Raw genomic sequence first — 27,551 nt, 5'->3', positions numbered from 1 at the left:
CTTATGATACAGGGCGCACTTGCTAACCATTCAGCCATCTACCCCTCTTGCATGCTTTGAATTGGAATAAGATGTGTGTAGGTCTATGCGCCAATACATCGACAATGGGTATTTTCTGCTCCGTTTCAGCACAATAATACGCAAATTAATTATGATACATGCATTATGCAAGAGCGTAATCTGCCTATTGCAGGTCTTCCTTTGGGTCTGAATTGTTATCTAAATGCTAACTTTATCCAGACAATAATCAACTCTCGTTAGCTGGCGATATTTACTGGATTTGAATACATTTTTGTGGTGGATAATTTTTTGAGCGAGACTTTGTTATCATACCAACGTCAGTAATGATGACCAAGACTAGCCTAAAATACAATGAGTAATATATCGGTTCAGGGTGAAGAAATTTTGTTTTCATTATCTATTTTTAACTATTATAGCGAGAACTATCAGCTCTTATCTAATCTTACCGAATGCCCCCCCCCCTTTAAGTATTTTCTATTTATGCGGGATTGGGCGGGGGACATAATATAATACTCGAATAATAACTGAAATCTATAGTCAAATCAAGCAGAGTTTTCCTTTGTTTTAATTTCCAAACCAAAGACAATAACACAGAAGGCATCATGAACTGATCTTCAAACCACTTGAGACGAAATACTTTACAGTTGAGTGCTGCTCATATTTCAATATGATCAATATGCTTATGACTCGTGCATCCTCTAGAAGTGATGTTCAATTATTCTAAATGTCACTATCAGACTTCCAAACATGTTACTGAAAGCTGAGCATGCTCATTTATTCCGACTGACTCAATCATAATTCAATTATGCTGCAAGAGGAGATAAATTTCGTCTAGACTTGAACCTGATTTATTTTATTAATTTGAAGTTGTGTTGATTATAAATTACTTGATGTAATTTGTACAGAGTTATAGCTTGATTATAAATATAGGTGTCCCCAGACAATTGGGTTAACCCTGGCACATTTTGAAATTTGAGCGCATTTTGTATCCAGACAATCTTGTATGACATATATCTGGCCAATGGTAAATATTTGAAGTTGTCTTTCTGCCTGTATTCAATTACGAGTCATATTATAGTGACTATCGTGACAGTTGTAACATGGATGCAGACTACCAAATAGTCTTCTATTAACTTTAATATTGATTCTTAGCTTCACCACAGAAGAAGCAACATCTGACACAATATCTCGCTCTGAAGCTTTTTTGGGGTTACACATGGACGGTTGAAGTTGTATACTAGTAAGCATGTAACCAGCACAGTAGTCAGGTCTCATCGACCACCCTATTCTTACAAAATGAAATGAAATGAGGTTTAACGTCCTACTGTTCTGCTCCTAACCTGGGCTAATGAAGACGGGCATACGCCATACAGTGTGCTATGAGGGAAATTTTGCCCGGGCAGCGGCGCTACGGCCTATTCTTATATCGAATTCCAACTGCCAAGGGATCTTTTACGTGCACGCCAATGTGTACACGGGACCTCGCTTTTTCGTCCCATCCGAACGACTAGACAGCTATCCTTGTCAGGCCCTCCATCCTGCATCACTGACAAGGGGAAACCACGCGGGAAACTATTCTTACAGATGGTAGGTCTGGAGAATATGCCGGTAAAGTAGCTGATTATCGAGACAAAGGGGCTGGGTGGATGGGACCACATAACTTTATGGATGGTCCAATTCATCACAACACAAAGTGCATATCATATCTACATACCTCCTACCAAGTTTAGCGATCAGCGATGATTGCTAGTAGACATGATAGTTCTGGAATATGTTATAGTTGAGAACAGTGCATATCACATTATAACCAACCTGATAACCATGTTATCTTTTCGATTCAAAATGATGAATATTAACCAACAATTGGCAGAAAATACTAGTTCAATCGGTCGTTTTCAGGTATAGATTACAAAATCAACACAACTGGTCATACAAAAGGGGACGACTATCCATTCAATGTTACCGAGATGATAATGGGTTATTGGTGGTCTGTTTTAATTGTATTCAATCTATTGTATTTATATGTCAATTTTCATTGCTATCCTTCACTTGTGTTTTAAATTACGGATCCGACTGCTTGCCTTACTGTCTGGTATCTGATCAGCCAGTATCGTTAGACATATACTCGTATTTACATATAGTTACCAGAATTAAAGTTAAAGAACTATAAAGAAATATTTGAAGTTTTGTTGAATATCCAAAGTTATCCTGTAGCATCTATTTGTATATATCATACATATAGCCTTTGATTATTTTTGGACTTCAGATAATATTTTCGAACCATCTCCTTGGGGGGGGGGGGTCGCATATTTTTCCTTTGTTGGAAATGGGCACAAATCATTATAGTATTTTATTTTGGTTCCGTGTATTTCACGGTCCACTCCATTAATACCAAATGAAGTGTTTTCTGAAATTGTGTACTGAGGTTGTGACGTCTGGACATTGGATTAATCTTCCAAAAAGTCATAATAGAATTTCTGTTTTGAAAATATTTAGTTACTTTAAATATTAACACAAGACTTGATCTTTTGCTATGATAATGATAAAATCTATTTCGGGGGATACACATGGGAGACTAATGTTATTTACTTGAAATTTGGATCACTTGGCTTTTAAGCCCTCCAATTGTACTCACACAGCGGCGCTACAACCTACTCTTATATCGAATTACAACTGACAAGGGGAAAGTACGCCAGAAAATACCGAGGAACTTTCTCGGCGGCCAACACCGGGAGCGAACCCGAGCCCCCCCCCCCCCCGGCTAACGTGCCAATGTGATACCCACTGAGCCAGCGCGGCTACCAGATAGAGTCCCGGGCCATTCAGCTTATGATGTCCTTCCCAATAAACCACCTTCCCGATCCATCAACTTCACGACTAGAGGAACAGGAATGTGTTTCTTTTTTTAAATACAAGTGGATGAGGAGTGCGGATGTTTAAAGCTGCAATTTCATATTTTTAAGTTATATTGTTAAAATTTATTAAAATAAAGCCTTAAAATAGATGGTATCTATAAACAGTCCTACCTTATTAAAGAATAATCCTATTAATTCTATAATTCACTATTGCCAGTTGAGAAATTGGCAAAAATATCATTTTCAACTTCAAATTCAAACGTTTGAAGATAGCTATTCCATGGGGGAATAGAAAAACAGGGGAGGTAATTGTGTTATTATTTCCGGGGTCAAAGGATTTTTTAAGAGGGAAAATAATACCTATGATCGTATAATAGTGAGTTGAAACCTTTTGAGCAAAAGACATAGAAATAATTGTGTTTTGACTTTCTAAGAAAATATGAAATTATCGCTTTAAGCCTACATTGCGTGTAAGAAAGGAGTATGACAGTGTCAAAAATAGTATACACCTTGGCCGGGTGCCCCCTAGATCCTGGGGCCCTGGTTTCAGCCGGTCTTAGTCTATAGTTAAATCCCGCACTGCATAATTGTACACTTTGTTTTCTATTCGTTATACAGCCAATAAACGAACTTTAGATATTTTAAAAGGCCGTAATCGAATACATATTTACAAGAATACTGACGTCTGGTTCACGATGACCTGAGTTAGAAGGCGACAGGTAACAAAAACTATTTCTATTTCTATCTGCAGAAACTATGGAATATGAAATCAATTGTAGACATTCTACAATCATCTTAAGATTATTTTTGTTGCAAATGTAGTTAATAAGTTATTAAACATTGATTATGATCGGGATATAATAGGTTTTAAATTAGAATGAATTGATTGATAATTAATAATACTTGGTTTGAAAGGCAAAATAACAATCCATATGTGGAAGCCATTACCTGTAATTCAAAAGAATAATGAGTGTTCATTAAACAGCAAAAAAAGTAAAAATCATTTTGGTTTCTATTTATGTGGTGTTGACAAAGAAATGAAGGGACGGGACGGAAAAACCAGATCCTTCCGCGTACAAATTGAAGTGCACATAAAGAAGCATTGACAGAAATTGATGATAACTAGACAGGAACACCGTGGTGTAGTTACCCTCTTTAACATTATGCAGATGACCACAGACAAAACCTGCAAACGGCTATAATTGCCAACCTGAGTCCTCACTATTTAGAGTGAAGATGTTGACTCAACAGTACAGGTGTACTCGAAAATGACACAGCAATTTCCAAAGATTTGCCACGAACCAGGAGTGTATGGAAAACCAGACAGCTCTTTATTCAGTATTCTTAGTCCTTATTTCTTAATTCATAGTCCTTAATTCTTATTTCTTCATTTGTTGTCGTATTTCGACATTTGTACAATAACACTAACATTTGTATCTTAAAATCAATATTTGTTTTGCGAATTACATATTTGTCATATCAGATTTGTAAAATGTATTTTAATTGTATTTTAAAACGACAACAAAAAAAGAAATAAGGACTATGAATTAAGAATTAAGAACACTAAATAAAGAGCTGTTTGGTCTTCCATAGGGGGGGGGGGGGAAATCCGCGACACTGATAGCGAGAGGGTTTTATACTATATAATTTCAACATTTACAGAGAGCAACTAAATACAACCCAGACAATATAAATGTTTTGGTCATTCTATTGGCGGCAGTTTTGCACTTGGATTTTATATCGTGTTTTGCGTTGATTTATTTCAATCAATAATAAGAATTCACACTCTTCTAATTTGAATATAAGCACTGGCATGAAATACCATATTCTATATTGTTCCCAGAAACTATATTCATCGAGGGAGCGAAGACAATATAAATGAAATGAAATGGGGTTTAACGTCCTACTGTTCTGCTCCTAACCTGGGCTAATGAAGACGGGCATACGCCATACAGTGTGCTATGAGGGAAATTTTGCCCGGACAGCGGCACTACGGCCTACTCTTATATCGAATTCCAAATGCCAAGGGATCTTTTACGTGCACGCCAATGTGTACACGGGACCTCGGGTTTTCGTCCCATCCGAACGACTAGACAGCTTTCCTTGTCAGCCCCTCCGTCCTGCATCACTGACAAGGGAGAACCACGCCGGAAAATCTGGATGAACTTTCTCGGCCAATGCAGGGATCGAACACCCGACCTCCAGGCTAGCGAGCTAGCGTCTTACCCACTTAGCCACGTGATCCCCGCAGACAATATAGGTCCTGGTAGTAGTCATTATATATATAAATTAATATACTGATTTTTTGGTCATTTGTAGAAATGGAGAACGCATCCTAACTATGGTACTTTGCAATTAGAGGATTGTTCATTTTGGTAAAGGAATTTCAGCTTATCAAAGATATCTTAGCCGTTGGCGATAACTATGACGAACCATTATATATCTGACTTAATTATACAAACAAATATTAATCAGTGTTAATGGTGGAAAGCAGAACTATTTAAATATATTTATGACCACCATTATATAGATTTAGGCGTGCGCCAACCATTACATAGCCTAACGTGGCGACAAATTGTAGGCTAATTGAACTGATATTCCATACACGTCAACCAGCAAAGCAGATTCAAATGTGCAATAATATTGAAGTTACTGTATTTAGAAATGGATTCAATTGTCTCTTCTTGTGGTATGTGGTCCTATTCGGTGCATATCAATAAAAATTATCACGCACACTTTCCATATCAGTATTAGTAATAATACATCCATTTATATGGCGTAAAATTCACAAATAGTGCTCCTAGAGCTTTAAAGTTTTTTGTTAGTTTGTGTAATATAGTTTGAAAAGATGGCTTATCAGCGAGACAAAGATATGAATTGCAGTGTTTATCATCCTACTGGTCGACATCCACTGGGTTAATGAAAACGGGGTGGTCACAAAACGACTGGGAGTAAATTCCATCTATCCACAGTCCGAAAAATGCTCGTTCTACTTTAGTATTGTACGTATAGCAATGGCCAATGAACCTATCATTTTCATACACGTTTCTTATGGAATATGTTGAGACCGAGGAAGTTATGTTACTTTAGTAAAGCTACTCAGTCGAGATGAACCTTTGAAACGTTGTAATTGTCATGAATGTATCTATTTCTTATAATAAATAAATAAATAGAAAAATAAGATAGTCTTTTGTAACTTGTTATTGTAATTTCTAATCAGTTGCGTTAGGTAAAATACGTGAGCAGTCCAAATTGAGTGGACAGCCATTTTTAATTGTTTCCTCGTTGACTTATGGGGTATGTTATTCTTGTTCATTATGCCCACATTTTCATGTGGACGTATATTGTCGTCGCCCCTGTCCGTCCGCCCGCCCACAATTTTTTGTGAACACTCTACAGGTGACAATTTTTATCCAATCTCAATGAAACTTGAAATATGGGTTTATCACCCTACGATCTCGGTCCCGTTCGATATTGGCATATATCGGACTGTAACTTCATGGATTATAGCCCCTGATTGTACGAAAAAAACACGTTTTAAGCTTGTGAACACTGTAGAGGTCACAGTTTTTATCCGATTTGATTTAAACTTGAAATGTATGTTTATAACCCACAGATTTCGGTTCCTTTCGATATTCGCGCATATCGGATCGTAACTTCTTGAATTATGGCCTCTTGATTGTAGGAAAAATCGCGTTTTTAGCTTGTGGCCCCTCTATTATCCGATGTAAGAAAACGTTCGAATATATCACCGTTACACCCTATTGTTTGTTGATGAAACTTAAAACATATCTTTAAATCCCACAGATCTCAGTCCCGTTTGATATTTGCACTTTTCACGCCATAACTTTCTGGATTAATGCCCCTGTATGTACAAAAAAAATCGCGTTTGTTTTTAACTTGTTCTCTATCCATCTCTTGCAAAATGTGGGCGTATCCTGCCTGGCAGCCGCTGGTTAAAATGTCCATTGTGTCTTAAATATTTAAAATTACCCAATATTGAATTCTTATTTGTGTCTTTAATTGTGAATATTATGGACAATATTGTGTTACAGATCTACGCCCTTTAACCAAAATTGCAATTCAAACCAACTGTGCGATACTGGAGGATTTTAATTTGATCTGAATATTCATGTAATGCATATGCCAAAGGTAGGGTAGATAATAGATAATTATAGACAAACGAGACAAATAATAGGGAGCAACTGATATATTGGTAATTTTAACCATACTTTTCCATAAAAAGCCACATAAAAAGTCATGGAAGAGATATCGAAATCAATTCAGATAACTGGCAATGGCATGCGACATGCGAACTCTTCTTTATGAAATCATATTTAATTTAAACTAAACAGTAAAAAGATAAGGTCATGTTATCTTAAGATGGCGCTTCAAATAAAATGTGTTTAGATACGTAACTGTGACTATAAGCATGATCAATAGCTTTCATGGAACATACTTTTATTGACTGATATCTGAAAATCGATGGTTGAGGGTAAGACCCACAGTTAGAACCAATGGCATGCTATTAGTCACATCAATGCGCCGAGAGGCTGAGGTTTTACATCAAAGAAACAATTTAGTTGAATCAGCATTGAAATTCCTGAGAGTTATTCTTTAAGATCAATATGCCGGCTTTACAGGAAGAAAGATCTCGCTTTATAACTAGAGTCATGGTGCACAGCAGCCTTTTCATGCAGTGATATTCATCTATTCAAGCGCCTAGAATGATCTGAATTTGTCTTTTATGGTTCTAATTTATTGTTCCTTTTTTATTGTTTATTTCACACGTTTATATTTTTTTTATATTGATTACATCTCAGGGGAATTACTTTAATGTGAGACTTTCTCACGAGGAAATTATTTGCCATGTCTGCAAAATTCTTGCTCACTCTAAGAAGCGGTCTTTGGTCGCTGTTTTCAATATCCAATCTAAAACCATATTACACAGGAGGTAAAACATCATTAAATAAGGGGGATCACGTGGTTAAGTGGGTAAGACGCTGGCTCGCTAGCTAGCCTGGCGGTCGGGTGTTCAATCCCTGCATTGGCCGAGAAAGTTCATCCAGATTTTCCGGCGTGGTCCCCCCTTGTCAGTGATGCAGGACGAAGGGTCTGACAAGGACAGCTGTCTAGTCCTTCGGATGTTACGAAAAACCGAGGTCCCGTGTATACATTGGAATGCACGTAAAAGATCCCTTGGCAGGTGGAATACGATATAAGAGTAGGCGATAGTGCCGCTGCCCGGGTAAAATTTCCCTCATAGCACACTGTATGGCGTATGCCCGTCTTTATTAGCCCAGTATAGGAGCAGAAGAGTAGGACGTTAAACCCCATTTCATTTCATTTCATTTCATTAAATAAGGAGTTAAAACATCATTCAGTAAGGATTTCAAAGCAAGCTTCGTCATAGAGCCATCAAAACAAATCTAATATATTTATTTTATATTGAAATTTTATAAAGTTGATTTTCATGATCTAGAGTTGCTCACTGGTTTCAAACTAGTATTTTCCATTATTAAAGCCTCAATGCGGTTAATGAAATTGGTTTAATGTCCTATTTTTCTGCACCATCCTGGGTGATGGAGATTGACGCACGCTATAAGGGAAGACGTCATACAGCGTGCTCATGGGGGAAGACGCCATGTACCGTGCTCTGAGAGAAGACGCCATGCAGCACGTTTGGGTGGAAGCGGGCGTTAAATAAAACTATTTCATACACAGCGTACTACGAGGGGAGACGCCATGTAACGTGCTATGAGGGAAATTGGGGTGTTTCCGCCTACTCTTCGTCGAATTCCAATTGCCAAGGGATCCTTTATGTACAGGGGGCCCTCGGGTTTTCGTTTGATCATGCAGACCTATATTCAATAAACCTTTAAATCGATCATTAAAATGTTGCCGAAATATTCCTATGCCATTTGTATTGTGTATATAGATGTCTGCAAACTTGATATAAAATCAAATTGGAACTCGTTTGTGGGTTACACCTCAAAGCGAATGTTATTTGCGTATCAAACATTGGACACCGATAAATAATAAACTCAAACAACTACCCCGCGTTTTTATTCTTTTGTTATCTGACATTGCCAGGTAGAAACGCCACCAGCATAATTGTGTTGATAAAAACGTACACACAAGCCGTTTCATGTAATAATTGGATAACGATGGAATCTTGGCTCAATTACGTGGTCCTATTGACCCCTGAAACTCTGCTATGTAAATATAATCGGATGAACAAACATCATAAAATATTGAATTATGTAGCCTAATATTTATATATTGTTTGATAGTGTTTAATATACTCGAAGACTGCAATTTGTAACGGGTATAAATAACGTAAAACATAACTTTGAACACATAACTTAAACTTGTGATTTTAAACATAATAGTTTTGAACAAACAATCTTAAACATAACTTTGAACAAATAATTTTAATTTAAAGAAATCACGTTGAACAACTAACTTTAAATATAATTTTGAGCAATTCGTTTTAAACATAACTTTGAACAAATGATTTTAATTTAAACAAATCACTTTGAACAACTAACTTTAAAACATAATTTTGAGCAATTCATTTTAAACATAACTTTGAATAAATAACTTAAACTAAATCTTTGAACAAATAACTTTAAACATAACTTTGAAATAATAAACGTTTTTTATACGCCCACATTTTCATGTGGACGTATTATGCCGTCGCCCCTGTTTGGCGTCCGTCAGGTCACAATTTTTATCCGATTTCAACTAAACTTGAAATATAGGCTTATCTCCCTAAGATCTAGGTTCCTTTCGATATTGTCATGTATCGGACCGTAACTTTATGGATTATGGCCCCTGATTGTACGAAAAATCGCGTTTTTAGCTTGTGGACCCTATAGAGGTCACAAATTTTATCCGATTTTGTTGAAACTTGCAATGTAAGGTTATAACCCAAAGATCACAGTTCCCGTCGATATTCGCAAATATCGAAGGGTAACTTCCTGAATTATGGCCCCTATACAGGTCACAATTTTTATCCGATTTAAAAAAAACGTTTGAATATATCACCGAAACACCCTAAGGATGGTTGAGTTTGAATTTCGTAAAAATCGGACCAAAACTGAAAGACAAAATAGCCGCACCTTGTACGAAAATAGTGTAAAAATATGATATATCAAGTTTGTGGACCCTCTAGAGGTCACAATTTTCTTCTGATTTTGATGAAACTTGAAATGTAAGTTTATAACCCACAGATCTTGGATCCTGTCGATATTTGGGCATATCGGATCGCAACTTTCTGAATTATTGCTCCTGATTGTACGAAAAATCGCGTTTTGAGCTTGTGGTCCCTGTAGAGGTCACAATTTTTATCCGATTTAAAAAGAAAGAACATGTGAAAATATCAACATTACACCATTACACACTAAGATCTTGTTGGGGTTTTTTTTTTTGATAATCGCGCATATCCGAATGAAACATTTTGGATTATGGCTCCTGATTGTTCGAAAAATCGCATTTTTAGCTTGCACAATTTTTTGTTCTGATTTTAAAAACCGTTTAAATATATCACCATTCCACCATAATGAAGGTTGAATTTGAATTTCGGGAAAATCGAAATGAAACTGCCCGACAAAATGGCCGCTCTTTTACGCATATTGTGTAAAGGTATGCAATATGAAGGTTGAGGGCCCTCTAGAGATCACAAATTTTATCCGATTTTGATGAAACTTAAAACACATCTTTATATCGCAAAGATCTCAGTCCCTTTTGATATTTGCGCATTTCAGACCATAACTTTCTGCATTATTGCCTCTGTATGTACAAAAAAATCGCGTTTAGTTTTAGCTTGTTCTCTACCCTTCTCTTGCAAAATGTGGGCGTATCCTGCCTGGCAGCCGCTGGTTATTTCATTTACGTAAACGAATGACAAACTATTTGTCAGTAACCCGTCAGTGTTGGTTTATGCGCAATAACAATTCGCCAGTAAGTTATACATACAAGTCCAATAATGAGTGAATTGCACAAAATACATGTAAAGTTCTTATATATTATAATTATCAAAGATTAATATGTAGAATGCGTTTATCTTCCCACAATTTGTACATAGAAACCGGTTGTTTTGAGAAAAAAAAGGCGTAGTAAATAGAATTTGTAGATTATGTAATTTGACAGAAATAGAAGATGAATACTGTCGTATCATTATATGATTACAGGAAAAAATACATAAAATCTTATTATTTTATTAATCCAAATCTCTTTAAATTTCAACTATTATCAGTACAAAATAACAAAGAATTGAATAATCTTGGCTTATACCTTTCACTTACCGACAAAAAACTTAATGAACATCTGTACGCTTTGAAAATAAAATTATATTATTATATATAATTTGTATAGGTTTATTAACTTTTATATCGCAGATCTGCAGTTTCCAATAAGCCTAATGTTGAGTCATTACACGGTATTAAATTAAATTCAGTTTTTTCTTTATATCTTTCACTTTTGCGTGAAACAAATGAATTCCTAGCATTCTCCTCTGTTTGCTGCGTTGAAAACCATTTTATCACAATGTAACAATGACTTGAATCAAGAGAAACCAGAATAGATATAACAGATTTGACGAGGCGTCCTTAGATTCATGGTGAGTTTATTCTATAGATGATATTAAATGAAACATTAGAATCACAGTTGGTTTCAGAAAATAACAGTTGTATATCTTTGTCGAAATTTATTAGTTTTAATTTATGAGCTTCAATCTGGTATTTGTTCCTTAATTACACGTCCTAACAATGACAGATGTCGCTGTGGGAACACTGATAGTGAGTTTCATATGGATGTATTTTTGGTCTTGAGATATTGGCATCGTCGCTGGATAGCTTAAAGGTGATGACCTGGGCATCTATATAAAATGAAAAAGGGTTCAATGTCCTACTTTTTTGCTCCGGTTAGGCTAATGAAGACGGGCATTCGCCACGTAGTGTGCTATGAAGAATATTTTGCCCGGACAGCGGCGCTACGCCCTACTCGTATATCAAATTCCAACCGCCACGGGATCTTTTACTTAAATGTCAATGTGTACACGGGACCTCCGCTTTTCGTCCGATCCTACGATTATACTTTATCCCTTGCCAATTCCTTCATCGATGACAAGGGGGGGGGGGGGCGCCGATTAACTTTCCCAGTCAACACAGTGATCGAACAATGGACCTCCAGGCAAGCGAGCTAACTAACTGCAGATCAGCGATACTTTATCAAAGAAATACAACTCACAGTTTGCATATTATTCGATTGACCATAGTATTGATGACCATTTCTATATAGTCTTGATTATATCGTCACGATTACCAAGTTGCAAATACTGTTGGAGAATAAAATTTCTTAAATCAGTTAAAGGGTCATTATGGGAGATTAAATAAAGAGTTGACAGTTCTCGCTATAATAGTTAAAACATAGATAACGTAAACACAGTAGAATATGCTGAAAATTTCAGTTAAATTGCTTTACTCTGAACAGAGATATTAGCTTTTGAATTTTAGTCTAGCATCGATCATCGTTACTGAAGTTGGTACCAAAAAAAAAAACAAAGTCTCGATTTAATACCTATAAGACATATAGATTTCACAAATTAAAAACACTTATGTGGATATACTACTTCTGAATTTATTATTTGCTTGATAACGATATCTGTATGTGTATCGAAACGTAGCATGTTAATATATTCAGAAATAGTATATCCATAAGTGTTTTTAATTTTTAAAAAGTCTCGATTTGTTGGCCGAGAAAGATCCTCGGCATTTTTCGTCTTGGTATCTCCTTATCAGAGGTTCAAGAGGGTAGGACTAACAAGGAACAATATCTTTCGGACGAGGCGAAAATCCGACGTCCTGTATACACGATGGGTCCAACGGTGGCTCAGTGGGTAGGACGTTGGCTCGCTAACTTGGAGCTTCGGTGTTCGATCGCTGCGTTGGCCAACAAAGTACGTCGGGATTTTCCGATGTGGTTCCTTCTTGTCGGTGACGCAGGACGGAGGACCAGGCAAAGAATAACGTATAGTCGTTCGGATGGTATGAAAAACTCGGGTCCCGTGTATACATTAAAGATTGGAATTCGATATAAGATTAGACCGTAGCGCCGCTGTCCGGGCACGACGTCCCTCATAGCACACTGTATGGCGTATGCCCGTCTTCATTAGTCTAGTCGGGGGCGAACAGTAGGACATTAAACCCCATTTCTTTTCGTTTCATTTTTATATACACGGTGACGTGCACGTTAAAGAACCCGTCAAAGTTCGAATTCGAAATAAGAGTAGGCGTAGCGCCGCTGTCCTGGAACACTGCATGGCTTATGTCCGTCTTTATTAGCCCGGATGGAGCAGAAAAATGGGACGTTGTACCCCATTCATATTAAATCCACATTAACTTATAGTGTCGTGTGAAATCTGGGACTCCTCCTTTAACGTTTCATTCAGTGGTTTTAAAATTGACAATATATTTCGTGGCACCATGCACATGTTATTGAGATTTATTACTTAAATGTGTTCACAGTAATTCTCTAGTGATGCTCCTCAGTAGCAATAACCGTTTCAACAGCTTAAGACTAATAGAAGTAGAGTGGTGCTTTCTCCTCGGGAAATGTTAACTGGCACGTGTTCATTTCTGAGTTTCCGTTTACTGCTAAACCTCATGGGGGTTTATTCCGTCCAATATATTGTTAATTATTCTCGCGCACAGCACGTGGTATATGTTTAAATGCATGCAACGTGTTGAGCCTAAGTGCAATGTACATACTCCCAAAAAATCGAATAAAATGATTACTGTTCAACAGAACATGTAATTGGAAATTTTGGGGTATTTTTTATTAAAACATTCTAAAACGTTTATAAAAGACATCATCCTAACTTTATATCGGAGGTCGCGATGGCTAGATAACCAGGAGATCCTGAGTTCGATCCCGATGTTTGCCGAGAAAGTTCCTTGGGTGACGGAGGACGGAGGGGCAGCTATCAAGAAGCAGTGTCTAGTTGTTGAGATGCAACGAAAACATGAGATCCCGTGTACACATTGGAGTTCGATCCCGGTGTGTACTGAGACAGTTCCTTTGGATTTCCTAGCGTGATGATGGAGGCCAGAGGGACTATCGAGGAAAAGTGTCTAGTGGAGAACGTGCGAAAGCACAAGGTCCCATGGACACGTTGGAGTGCACTTAAAAAAAACAATCAATCACAGTTGGAATTCGCAATTAGGGTAAGGGGTAGCGCCGCAGTCCAGACAAATTTTTCCCTCATAACACACTGCATGGCGTATGCCCGTTTTCATTAGACCAGTCAGTGCAAAACAGTAGGACGTTAATGCCCATTTTATTACATGCCATTTTCATTGTGTATTTGCAAAGGGAGGGAACTCCATTTTGGAGTAATACTTTAAGTCATGAATAGGGCTGCCAATTTCGTGTCACGTATAGGTCTGTAATTTGAAGGTGGTTAACTGGTTCAAATATTTACGACACAAAGTCCAATGCACTGTAATTGAAATATATTATTATATATAGATAATTTTCCGTACGGACGGCCGTTTTATTTTTGATCTTTACGCATCAAAATCAGAAATGACAGAAATCAAATTCTCGCTCATTTTTGAACTTTTCTACGGTATTCTCGATTTTTTTCTTACGGCCAACTCAAGATTTCGTCAAGGTCGCTGAGATGTAAATAAGCTTAGGGCATGTGTTTGTTGGTGATTATAGGGCTAGTGTAAGCGTTAGGGCTATGTCCAGGGTTAAGGTTAGCACCAGCCCTGTTAACATCTCGTGACCGTTGACCGTTTTTTTAAATATAATTTTATTTTCACCTAAGCGTCATATACAATTTACATAAATTTCAACACATTAGAAATAAGCAATTTTATTTGTAGCATCAGCATGATTTCTAATAATCTCTAATGTTATATACAAGAATGTCGGTTTATATTATATATTTGAAAAAGTAAGTAAGTCAATATACGACAGGGATATTATTTAAATATACTTGTATTCCTTTTCTTCAAAAGTAAAATAAGAAATGCTTTTTAAAACCTTTTGAACTCCCTGCTTTGCTATAATCCTTTTATAAATTTGGTCTTTAACTTTTCACCCCCGTCTAGTTATGTTATCTCCCTTGCCACGGTTGAGGGAGTTTACATATTGAGGAGGTTACTTTAAAAAATAAACAAACAAAAAACACACAGGTTGCTTTTCTCCTTTCCACGAAAAGTCGAAAGAGAGAGGAGATAAATAGCTACCTCATTTAAGATTTAAAATGCATGGTACATTTAAGTTTTTATAAGGTTCTTATATGTTCATATAATTGTATAATTCTAATTGAATGATAAGGGTATGCTTTCTACATATTTCCATTTATTTAGGGTGTAGATATTTGATTTAAAAACTTCCAATTCTAATGAGATTTTACTTATTAGAAAAGCATATTGGGATAGTGATGGCTTAACGAATTCTAATTTAGATCTATATTATATAGTACTAGCAGGATACCCGGCTTCGCTCGGGGGTCATAACTCCGAAACCGGAAGTGGTAGACTAACGCCACCTGGCCTATGTTACTCCCCGGTCTGAGCTACCCCTATACCCCAAATTTCAGACTCGGGGCAGACCTAGTGTAGCCGCCAACCCCGAACAGACAGACAGACAAACGACAGTCACCAATATATATATAGATTTGGTTAAGAATATTAAATGGTTTGTAAAGTCCCATTCACATAAATTATAGAAGTTGGCCTTATGAAGTAGATCTAACCATGTAGAATATTACTTGTGAATCACAATGCATGGTGAGAATTGTTTGGGACCTGTTCCAGGTACAATATTTTCCCTATTTTATAGCAAGAAACGTTTTTTATATCGATAAGTTGGTTTTGCTTGCAGATAAGATGAATATGAGCAGCCGGAACAATTGAGTTTAGAGGGATACTAGATTGAACGTTCGGGTTCGGTTTGGGTGTGTCTTGAATAAGAACATATCTCAGACAATAACGATAGTTCAGTCATATTTGCTGTGTTTACGTACTTCACGATTCTACCCTCAGTATCATAGAACTCGATTGCTGCTCCGTCGATTCTGAACGTTCTGGAATTGGAATCGAGCATCATATGGACGCAACTAAATTATTTAAATGTATATGTAATTCTGGACAGGGGCAGATTTACCTATTCATAGGTTGCACACTGGAAATAAATTAGCTTCAGAGGGCCCCCAATGGAAATCAAAACAAACATGTTTAAACATGTTAATATTGATAACGGGAGAAAATCATGTGGTCTTTGTACAATTACTATTTGTGGTTGCTCTACATCTGTAAACATCACAGACACAGAAAATAATGCAACGGTGGATGTGTGGGTGTGTGTCGGGGGGGGGGGGGTAAGATGCGCAGTAAAAAGAAGGGTATACTGTTATAAAAATGTGTGGAGGACATATCTGAAATCTCTCTGTAATTGTTTATCATTGACATAACGTTAAACTGTTATTATTTTCTGGTCGGTCAACACGGGTGATCAATCCTAACCTCCTCTTAGTGTAGGGATAATTTTTATAAATAATAGCTGCTAATCGAGTCTGCTTTAACCCGCTATAGGACTGAAACAATTTCTAATTTTACGATTTCAGTGAAATATTTACGTATTTAATTAGTTTGTACTGAAAACAATTTATGTTTATAGAGAAACAGTTGCGTACTTGCAATGAAATGGGGTTAACGTCCTACTGTTCTGCTCCGACTGGGATAATAAAGACGGGCATATGCCATACAGTGTGCTATGAGAAATGTTTCCCTGGGTCCTTTACGTGCACGCGATTGAGTACACGAGGCCTCTGTTTTTCGTCCCATCCGAACGACTAGGTAGCTGTCCTTGTCTAGCCATCCGTCCTGCACTACTGACAAGGGGAAACCACGCTGGAAAATCTCGACGAACTTTCTCGGTCATCCTGCATCAATGATAATAGTGAAACTACGCAGGAGAATACCGAGAAACTTTTAGCCAACACCGGAAGTGAACAGGAGATTTGGTTATAAAAGGTGTGTACATTAAACAATTATTTACCGTCGCTGTCAACATTACATAATAAATAAACCGAATAAAATTTATTACTTACAATAATTCATTTGTCAAGCTGTAAATATCTTTGTTTAGAATTTATAAATATCTTAAACTAAAGTATCTTAGAATATTCAAATCCCCCCCCCCCCTCTCTCTCTCTCTCCGGGGTGACGCAAGAGAGTTAAGATCCGCATTTCTTTGGTACGGCTATGCGTTCAGTAAACAAACAACTTACCTAGTGCTACAGCCCAGGGCCTTGTCGTGGCTAACAGGTAACAATTGAGCTTTTCAGCAATTTGAGTATCGAAGCGTGTGGTCCTAGAATTTGGGAAACATTTCCGGGTCAAGATGAAGTTTCTGTATTGCATGACTAGATATTTAGCAGAGAATAAAACAAAAATAACCAAATCAGTTGTAAAAATAGATGGACTTTGTCAAGTAATTGATCTTTAAAGGATATAGACGTGTTGACCAACAATTTTGCATATGAGGACCAAAAGGGGTTGTTGGGTGATGGGGTGGTGCAGTTATCCCGACGACGTGAAATTTTGGACTATGTGGAACCTTCCAGAGTCCCTTTGATGTACGAAGGCTGGCTGTGAAAAATCTAAGCCTATCTGTGAAAGTCCTGTACAAAGTCGATTGTACCTGTTTATTCTTCTATACTTTTGCCAACGATTTTGCAAGGCCTGGATGCCGACCAGGAAATTTTCTTCCGCTACCCTAAAAAGTCGTTCACAGCTGACATAACATAAGTTTCTTTTTCATTTTTAGAAACGGGCCTCGCGCATGATTACAAATCTGGCCTACAAATTATCAAAACGGTGCATCTTGTCACGTGACGTCAGGTATTTGACGCTTTTCTGATCCGCAGTCAAGAGCTTTGTACCCATCTTGCAGAAACTTTTGTCATTCCTAATTCTTCAAATAAGAGATGCCCACAACACCGGCAATAAGTCGAATGGTCGATCAGCTTCCACCATGTCATGCACCCGGGTAATGTTTTCTTGAATGGTTGCTGTTGATGGCCTTCCATGGCACGGGTCATCGTCAATGTTGTCACTGTCGTGCTTAAATTCCGCAGCCCACTTCGTTACTGGGACAAAGTGGAGAATGTGTCGTCATGTATCTGTGTTGGGGATAGTCCTTTCAGTTTCAGGTACATGATAACTGCCCTATAGCCAGTTTTGACCATTTCTGGTGATTTCAATGGTTAGGTTCACAAGGTGGCCTGCAAGGAAGACAATAATAGCACTATGTCTATGATTCATTCCATGGACAAATACTGCGTGTAGCTTTGAAAGCCGCGTTGAAGCCACGTGGTATTTTTGCTTTGATAGGGGGGCTTTAAAACATAAGGGAATGGAAAAACTCAAAACCTAAATGAGACGCTCTCCTTCCTATAGCGGTTTCCACACACAAGATCAAACACTACCAGGTTTGTCGAAACATCTCGTTGGCGCTCTCGTGATATCACGCAAATTTAGTAAATGCAGAACAGAGAGAGAAATGAATTTAACGTCCATTCGACACAGACTGTCATTTTGAGACTAACACATGGTTTAATTTTATTTCATTAATTTGCTTGCGTGTCGGGGTCTATAGCGTTGGGGGGGGGGGGGGGCGGGAATCCGGAGGACCCGGAGAAAACCAATAAGTTTGGACACGCGGCCCTTCTCCTTGTCATGCACAAGCTTGCGCTCGAACCAACACCACTTGACTCAATAACAGACCTCATGATCTGAAGCGTATAAAACGACCGCTGTTCCAGATTTTATCTTCTACCCACTGTTCTATTAACGTTTAAGTGCTGAGGGCTGTCATGCCCGAGATAAGGTATGCTTGTGCTTCCTAGAACACCGGATTTCGTATTCATGTACGAGACACGAGGTGGTAACACTTTCTAAGCGAATGGGTGGCTGAATGGTTAACGCGTGCGCGTTAGATCATAGGGTCTGTCATGGCTTGGTTTCGATTTCCCGCTTGTACTTGACAAGGAGTAGGGTTGCCTGTCTAGCCTCGTGTGTGTTCTTTCACTGCTAAAGACCCCTATTCCCAAGAGATTTATTGAAATAAAATTGAGCCATTTCTCTCCCCTTCTGTGTGTTGGGTTCACTAATCATGGCAGTGCAATACACGGGTAAACGGAGCATATATATAAGTAATCTACAAATGTAGGACAAGGTTAAAATTGTTGCATTTGAAGAGATAAATAGTTATCTTACATTCGGTTATTATGTCACAACACTTACATAATAGTCTACTTTACAATATTTAAAACTGACATTTCTCTCCAACCAGATCGAGTTTGCTGGCGGACTAGTTACATCATATGGCTCTACCATGAATCAACGGGGTCTACTCAATTGTGATGGTGTCCCTTGAACCTCAACGGTCTCTCCCAACGAATCTACATGGGATCTGCTCTCAAGGGTCCAATGCGTGACTGTTCTTCTAAAGATACCAATGATATTTGATCTTCTAAAGAATCTACACGATGTCTGGTTTTCTAAAGAAACCATTGATGTCTGATCTTCGTAGGCTAATTAGTAATTTGCCACTCACCTGTATTTCAAACAATAACAACTTATCCTTGGAATGTAAATGATCAACATGTTTACTAAACTATAGCTCCGTTAATTTTTATGTTTATGAACTTAGAATCAATAATTTGTAAAGATAACCATATTGTTTTAGCCCTTATATCGCTCCATTCCTTGTCTATGAATCTGAAAGCAATAACTGGTCCATGACATATATAATATGGTCGCAACGACAATATTTCATACCAATTTAATTTGCGTTTTCAAATAAACTCATACCAAAGTTAATATTTTGACAATGGATAAGACAGATAAAACATATGTGTTGATCAAATTATAAACCATGTCCCCTGGTGCACTTATATTCGAATAATGTAATTTCGCATAAATAACTAAAAAATATTACACGTAGGACGTGCTTTATTTCTTGATCGAATGGCTGATGGTTGGAGACTGAAACATACAGCATACTCTGTGATTAAACGAAGCAAAAGGAATTTGAGGACCGTGATTAAAAACCAATACAAACTGAACATGGACCCTCCCTCAATCAAGTCACGTGATAGTCATGGTGTCTTTTTTGATAGATAAGTTGGTTCGAATGTGCTGTAAGTGGCATCCAATCACACAGTTTAAATGCATCTTTAAAATTGTTTTATCAAAATCGGATAACAATTGTGACCTCTAGCGGGCCCACAACCTTCGTATTACATACTTTTACACTATTTGTGTACAAGGGGCGGTCATTTTGTCCAGCAATTTTGGTCCGATTTTCATAAAATTTGAACTCAACCAACATTCCGGTGTAGCGCTAATAACGTGATTAATCGTACAGTCAGGGGCCAGAATCCATGAAGTTATGGTTCGATACATGGTAATATCGAAACTAGCCAAGATCTTTGGGAGATAGACCCATATGCGAAGTTGCGTTAAAATCGGATAGAAATTGTGACCTGTAGTGTCCACAAACATATTTTGGACTTACGGGCGGACAGGGACGGCGACATAAAACGGGTATAAAGATGGTCCAATTCCAGTGGGCATGGAAAACAATTGCGTCACATATACAGTAAATAGTATATTCAAAATGACCGGAATATTAATCCTACTACAAAGTTAATTACAAATCATTACAGTACACATTCCCCAGTAAATATCAACATATTGGGAAGATATATCTTATCGAATTTAAAAAAAGTGAACCTACTTTGTGTCGAGTGGACGTTAACCCCCCCCCCCCCAATGTTTTGAAGATGTAACATAGGTCTATTTCGATATCCTGTTTATCTTTAAATCCCGTGGGTCATCTAATGGTCTTGGATAGAAGTATTTGCCAACACATGATCTTGTTAAAATCTGCCCGTCAAGGTATTTTGACATGATGTATGTCGTTAACAAGCTACTTGCCAATGCATCAACACGGTACCGGGATACAGTCGTTTTTAGTAGTATTTGTGGTATAACGACATCTTGCACTCATAAACAAAGGAAAAGAAGAATGAATTGAATGAACTCGTGTTTGATTGGACGTCAGCACCAATCGGGCTATATTGCACAAGACACATGGCGATGTCTAGGAAACCAATTAAATATAATCACAATAATACATTTATATAGATAAATAAAAACAAATATCACAGATTAGTAAATGAAATTAAAATTTTAAAAAAAAAAGATTCAGCAAGACACATCACACACATGGACATACTTAGTAAGAAAAGTACTATGAAATCACGTGAATTGACCCGTAAACTTCCACTGAGTCGTTGACATCGCAGCATGTACATAACCTATCGGCTTTTCATCAGCTTTCCTTCAAGTATCTTGATATTCCCGGTATCCCCGGTAGTATCGTTCCGTTCTACCCCACAAACCCCTGGGTCCATTCGCGAATTTCGCGGGGAACACGCATAATTGTTCTATTTTTATTGACCAAAAAAGGGGCCACGGTGGCTAAGTGTGTAAGACGCTGGCTCGCTAGCCTGGAGGTCGGGTGTTCGATACCGACATTGGCCGAGAAATTTCATCCAGATTTTCCGGAATGGTTCCCCCTTGTCAGTGATGCAAGGCGGAGGGCCTGACAAGGACAGTAACTGTCTAGTCGTTCGGATGGGTGGCGTCCACGCAAAAAATACCTTGAAAGTTGGACTTCGATATAAGAGTAGGCCATAGTAACGCTGTTAGTACCGCTGTCCGGGCAAAATTTCCCTTATAGCACACTGTATGGCATATGCGCGTCCTCATTAGCCCAGTTTGAAGCAGAACAGTAGGACTTTAAACTCCTTTTAATTTTATTTCATTTCATCGACCAAAAAAAAGAAATTCTATAAATATAAAGAGAGTGGACGAAGGGGGGTAACTCGCCTTTTGTTGAAATGAAGATCGTCGAATCATTGTTGTAAACTTGTCACTTCTTTCATAATCGAACGTACAAGCTGTTGTATTGTGGTGAACATAAACAACGGTGCTATATAAGACAGGTGTGTATTTTTTTTTTATTTGTCCGTAGAAACCTACGTGGCCAATGAAATCACGATGGACAGATTATTTGAATTCGTGAATACCCCGTGAATGGAAATGAAAATGAAATGGGGTTTAACGTACGACTGTTCCTCCTACTGGGCTAATGAAGTGCTATGAGGGAAATTTTGCCCAGGCAGCACTATGGTTTTTCGTCCCATCCGTAAGACTAGACAGCTGTCCTTGTCAGGCCCTCCGTTCTGCACTACTGACAAGGGGTAACCACGCCACCGTGGCTCTCCCCGTGAATTTACCCAGGGGTTAGTGAACAATACCACTGGGGATATCGAGGATGGTATCTTTATGACAAGTATGCTTTTCCCGAAAAGGTTTTCCTGTCATCATGTGTTGTGTAATTGGGATCATCCCTGCTAGGTATGTTTAAATATTCAAGACATTTACTAACTGTTTCTTACATGTTTGGAACCGCGGTGGCTCAATGGCTCGCTAACATGGAGATCCCGTGTTCGATCCCGGTGTTGGCCGAGAAAGTTCATCGGGTATTTTCCGGCGGCGTTCCCGCTGTAAGTGGTACATGATGGAGTACCTGTCAGGGGACAACGTATAATCGTTTGGATGTGACGAAAACCAGCGGTCCCTTGTATGCATTGGCGTGCACGTAAAATAACACTTGACAGTTGGAATTCGACTTAAAGAATATACCGTAGCGCCGCCGCCCGGACAAAATGCCCTTCACTGCACACAGTATGGCGGACACCTGTCTCCGTTAGCTTAGTCCGAGCAGAAAAGTAAGACAAAAAACATTTCATGTTTTCTTTATCAAAATCCTTGAGCAATACAGACTATTGTTTGCCTTTAATATCTAACTGTGAATGCTTCACTGTCACTTTCTTTGCCAAAACCCCATACAAATCCGAGATACGTCTAAAAATATAACGCATGTAAACAGTAAAGTAAATATAAAAATCGAACCGGCTCCAATATATGTTTCTGATTGGTTAATATTTACACTACTTTTCTTCATTCGCTGTGTCTTTGACAATCTTTCTTTCTCGACGTAAAGATAATTTTTGTTAACTAAAGCGTAGGATAAAGGATCTGATATATTTATCCCCTTTTGTAAACAGGGACATTTGCACAAACCCATGATGCCTCTGTACAGAGGCCTTTTTAAAACTGATTTAAATCTGGGTGTTGTCTCTATCAAACTTAATTCCCTTGTGTGTGGTTCTGTTGTTGGGTCATCAGTTGTGGTTGCTTGTGGTTCTGATGTTGGACCACCAGTTGTTTGTGATTCCACTGTTGGGTCAGCAGTTGTTATTGATTCAGTGGTTGGGTCAGCAGTTGTTTGTGGTTCTGCTGTTGGGTCGGCAATAATTGTTAGTGATTCAACGGTTGGGTCAGCAGTTGTTTGTGCTTCTATTGTTGGGCCATCAGTTGTTTGTGGTTCTGCTGTTGGGTCAGCAGTTATTAGTGATTCAGTGGTTGGGACAGCAGTTGTTTTGGGGTTTGTTGTTGGATAATCAGTTTGTGGTTCTGTTGTTGTATGCTCGGTTGTTTGCGGTTTAGTGGTTAGGTCATTAGTTGTTTGTGATTCTGTTGTTAGGTCATCGGTTGTTACTGGTTCTGTTGGTGGATCATCAGTTTGTGGATCTGTTGTTGGGTTTCCAGTTGATTTTGATGCGCTTGTTGGGTGACCAGTTGTTCCAGCTTCGGTGGTCCATATTGCTGTAATAAAATATGAAAATTGTAGTCAATGCCCAAAACAGTTTTTTGTGACATAGGCCTATGGGACTTACAAGTAGAGTTTACTGTCGTTTGAGTGGTAATGAGAAAGACGAAAGCTTGTGTAAGACACGTAACTGATTTCATAGCAATCGGAATACAAAGAAGTGTCGATGGAAACGCCAATCTCCCGGCAAAACTAGTCCAATTAGACCACCCCCATTTTCTTTTTCATTTTTAATTCGTAACTTTGTCATTTTAAAAAGCACCACCATTTTCTTTTTCATTTTTAATTCGTAACTTTGTCATTTTAAAAAGCACAATCATTTTCTTTTTCATTTTTAATTCGTAACTTTGTCATTTTAAAAAGCACATACTACTTGTACCTTGTTCACTACCATTTTCTTTTTCATTTTTAATTCGTAACTTTGTCAATTTAAAAAGCACCACCATTTTCTTTTTCATTTTTAATTCGTAACTTTGTCATTTTAAAAAGCACATACTACTTGTACCTTGTTCACAGTTACTTCCCGTAAATCCTTCTAAACAGCGACAAATATAAGACAGACCTACTTCTAAACACCAACCTCCATTTTCACATGACACGTTTGAACATTCTTCAAAACCTAAAAAAAAATAATTGATACCCTTCACATAATTAACACAATTTTATGTTTCATTTTATTTCACAATATCATTGAGTAGAAACTCCCTTTCGGACAGGTCACCATTGACTGTGATGTTGATTCTACTGAAGATGAAGCGACATGTTTCAAGGTCTTAATAAAATGTGGGGTAGCGAATGCGCGTTGCATCATAAGGTCTGCCATTGAGGCAGGTGGTGTGATTTCGATTCCCCGGTTGTACGTGACAAGGAGTAGGATCGCCTATCCTACCTCGTGGGTTTTCTCTGGGTCCTGTTTCTTCCAACTGCTAAATACCCTTACGCACAAGCGAATTATCGAACACGGGAACTCCAGGTTAGCGAGCCAACGTCCTACTCACTGAACCACCGTGGCTCCTTGGCCAAAGTGCATGTTTTAATAAGAGCACATTTGATGGTGTATGTGCTCGATAATTTTCTTCAAATTTAGATTATTTTCTATCATATAAAATACTAACATTTAGTTAGATGCACTGAACCCATTGAACACGACCTGTTTTTTTGTAGTATATGACATTGGCTACTGAGCTCTATATGTCTCTTCACACACCCGTATTTCGTGTGAAATGAAACCCTGTTATCTGTAGTGTTACATGCATGGCCTATATTTAACGTTTATTCTATCATGCTATCGATTTTTGTTGAATGTGAAAATGACTCAGAACATCCTGCCAACTTACCTGAATAATCAGTTAGTTTCATTCCTGCTGGATATCCATAGGCTTCTTCGTAGGCAAATCCATAAGCAAGGACACAAAACGGTTTATCCGTCATCGAATAAAAGGTTTCTACACCATTCACATCGGTGTTCACATGTACCCGGTATTCACTATTATTTATAGATTGAAAGTTGGTGATAGTCGGCGAGATGGTATTAATATCATCCTTATGTACTATTATTATGGCATGGTGGTTGTAAGTTCTATTTCTAAATGCGTCCGTGTTGAAAACATAATAATTAGTATATTTGTTCACGGGTGGAATAACCATCCAAAATGCATCACCGATGTATCCGGGTTGTTCCTTCACGCCGTTCATTGATAAAACAACCAATACCGGTTTGTTGCTCGTGAAATACAGACTTTCTGAGTTTAAAAGGGAAAAATCTGTGTACTGTCCCGAATCTATGTAGTTCATTTTACTTTTTATTTCAAATTCTGTTCCCTCGTCTAATGCAAGCACTCGAAACAATGAACCGGCCGTGTTTCCAAAAGGTGAAACTATAACATATTCCGTTCCAAACTCTGATATAGGAGGAAGCATCTCAACCATGTGGTCGCATTGTTTACCCGATGTCTGGCGTGCACCGTTAGGCATTTGTGCGCACCTGTTTCCACTGATAACTGCAACCGGTCTGTTCGATGAGATAACTGAGCCCGATGTTTCTTCCTTACAATAAATATTGACCACATCATAAGCCCCCATTTGAAAATTAAAAAGGTGCCCATCCATTATGTCATACCAAGGACCATTATCATAACATTTCGTACCATCTACAGATTTGAGTGTGATTGTTATAGAGGTGCTGTCTTCTACGGCCACGACTGCAATTTGACCTGTAACAACAATTATAGAATGATTAGAAAATATGCATTGGCAATTAGACTGTGATTTCAGTGTGGGTGCATTATGTCGTCCCCATGTCCGCCGGACCACCTGTCCGTTAACAAGTTGTTTGTGAATGAGATAGAGGCTATGGTGTTTAAAGGATTTGGTGGGAAGTATTCGGGTCATGAGAGGGCGAACCCGGTCGATATTCAGCGTTCCGCGACCGTCCGTTTCGGAGTTTCTTCCATTGCCCCAAAACTGATTCTTTTCCAATTTGGCCGGAAGCATTGTGGTCAGGTTATGAGAGGACAAACTTCATCGATATTCAGTGTTTCGCGACCTTCTGTTACATCCCCTTGCCACAATACTTTGTAAACACGATAGGGGTCATGAAAAGGACAAACCATATGGATATTAAGCATTCCGCTAGCTTCAGTCCCAGAGTTATGCCCCTTTTCCTAAGGATCCGTCAACGACGTAGAGGCTTCAGTAACTAATGTGTTTTTCCAACTCGTCAACACGATAAAGATCAGTTTTCCTTTTGGAATAACTATTGTCGGTGACTTGCTGTAATGGCTATCTTTAAATATGGAAAGTGTCAATAATTTATAAAGCAATAAAAGCTGTTTAAGCGGCATTGTAACTTGTATTGTATTATGTGTTAAAATAGAACCTATTGCCATGTAGTCGTTATTCGAAAAGTGTTGGCAGCAGATTACACCATGATATACCATAAAAGTTTATGTTGACAATATTGAGTCGTGTGGCAATGATTTGGTTCACAGAAACACATAACTTAAATAGCTGTACCATTCTTACGCTGGGCGGGAGAAGAGTTATGAAATGTCTTACTATTTTGTGAAGTAAGAAAACTGGCATTCGAATCCTTGCCGAAGATATCGAAGAGCTTAAACACAACATTGATAGAGACGGGGTATTTCGTTTACTCTTCATATATCCAGGAGCCACACAGAGTTAGTTATGAAGTCGAATAAATGAAGCACCCAACCCTAATCCTAATCTTGAGGGTACCCTGTCCTCAGTAAAACGTCTATATTCACAGAATACCATTTTTAATCATATATATATATAATAACACAAGGTACAATTTTATGGATACACAATTACTGAGTTTAATACTAAGCGAGGTTTCGACGAGTATACTCTCGTCTTTATCAAGCAGATGATACAAATAGTTTATAGTTTTCTTACTTCTTCCACTGGGCACGTTAACAGCCATGTAATGTTCACCCAAGCTTGGTACGGGTAAAACTAGAAACCCATCTGACGATTTACGATATGATCCATCGCTGAAGCCATAGACTGAAACTTTAGAAGATGATTCTACGGATATCGCCCTCTTCTCCAGAACACTAAAAGAGCCCTTGGATTGTACCCGATTTGGCAAACTCAAACGATGTGATTCATTAGCCTTTAGAGAAAACCTCCAAGATTCACCATCCAATCCGTGGGATGTTATATGTACATCAGTGGCATCTCTTGCCGTGATAACTAAAGCCATTTCATTGTTATTAAAATTGTTGATAAACGTCACCACAAAATGGGTACCCCAGTGATCAATTTCTAGTCCTGTGCCATCAGATACATGAAAATATCAACATAAAAGACATTTATGAAATC

At 38.1% G+C, this 27,551-nt stretch overlaps 1 protein-coding gene across 1 annotated transcript in view; it reads right to left on the bottom strand.

Moving 5' to 3' along the window:
* Positions 1-357: 357 nt before the first annotated feature.
* LOC130014032 (uncharacterized) overlaps positions 358-27,551 on the bottom strand; it is a 41,763-nt gene continuing 14,569 nt past the window's right edge. Inside the window, exon 5 of the mRNA XM_056102828.1 lies at positions 358-362. Coding sequence (XP_055958803.1) covers positions 358-362 — 5 coding nt within the window. The remainder of the gene's footprint in view (positions 363-27,551) is intronic.

Source organism: Patella vulgata, chromosome 8 (genome assembly GCF_932274485.2).
Source record: "Patella vulgata chromosome 8, xgPatVulg1.2, whole genome shotgun sequence".
Classification (NCBI taxonomy): Eukaryota; Metazoa; Mollusca; class Gastropoda; family Patellidae; genus Patella; species Patella vulgata.
This window is presented reverse-complemented; position numbering and strand designations above follow the sequence as displayed.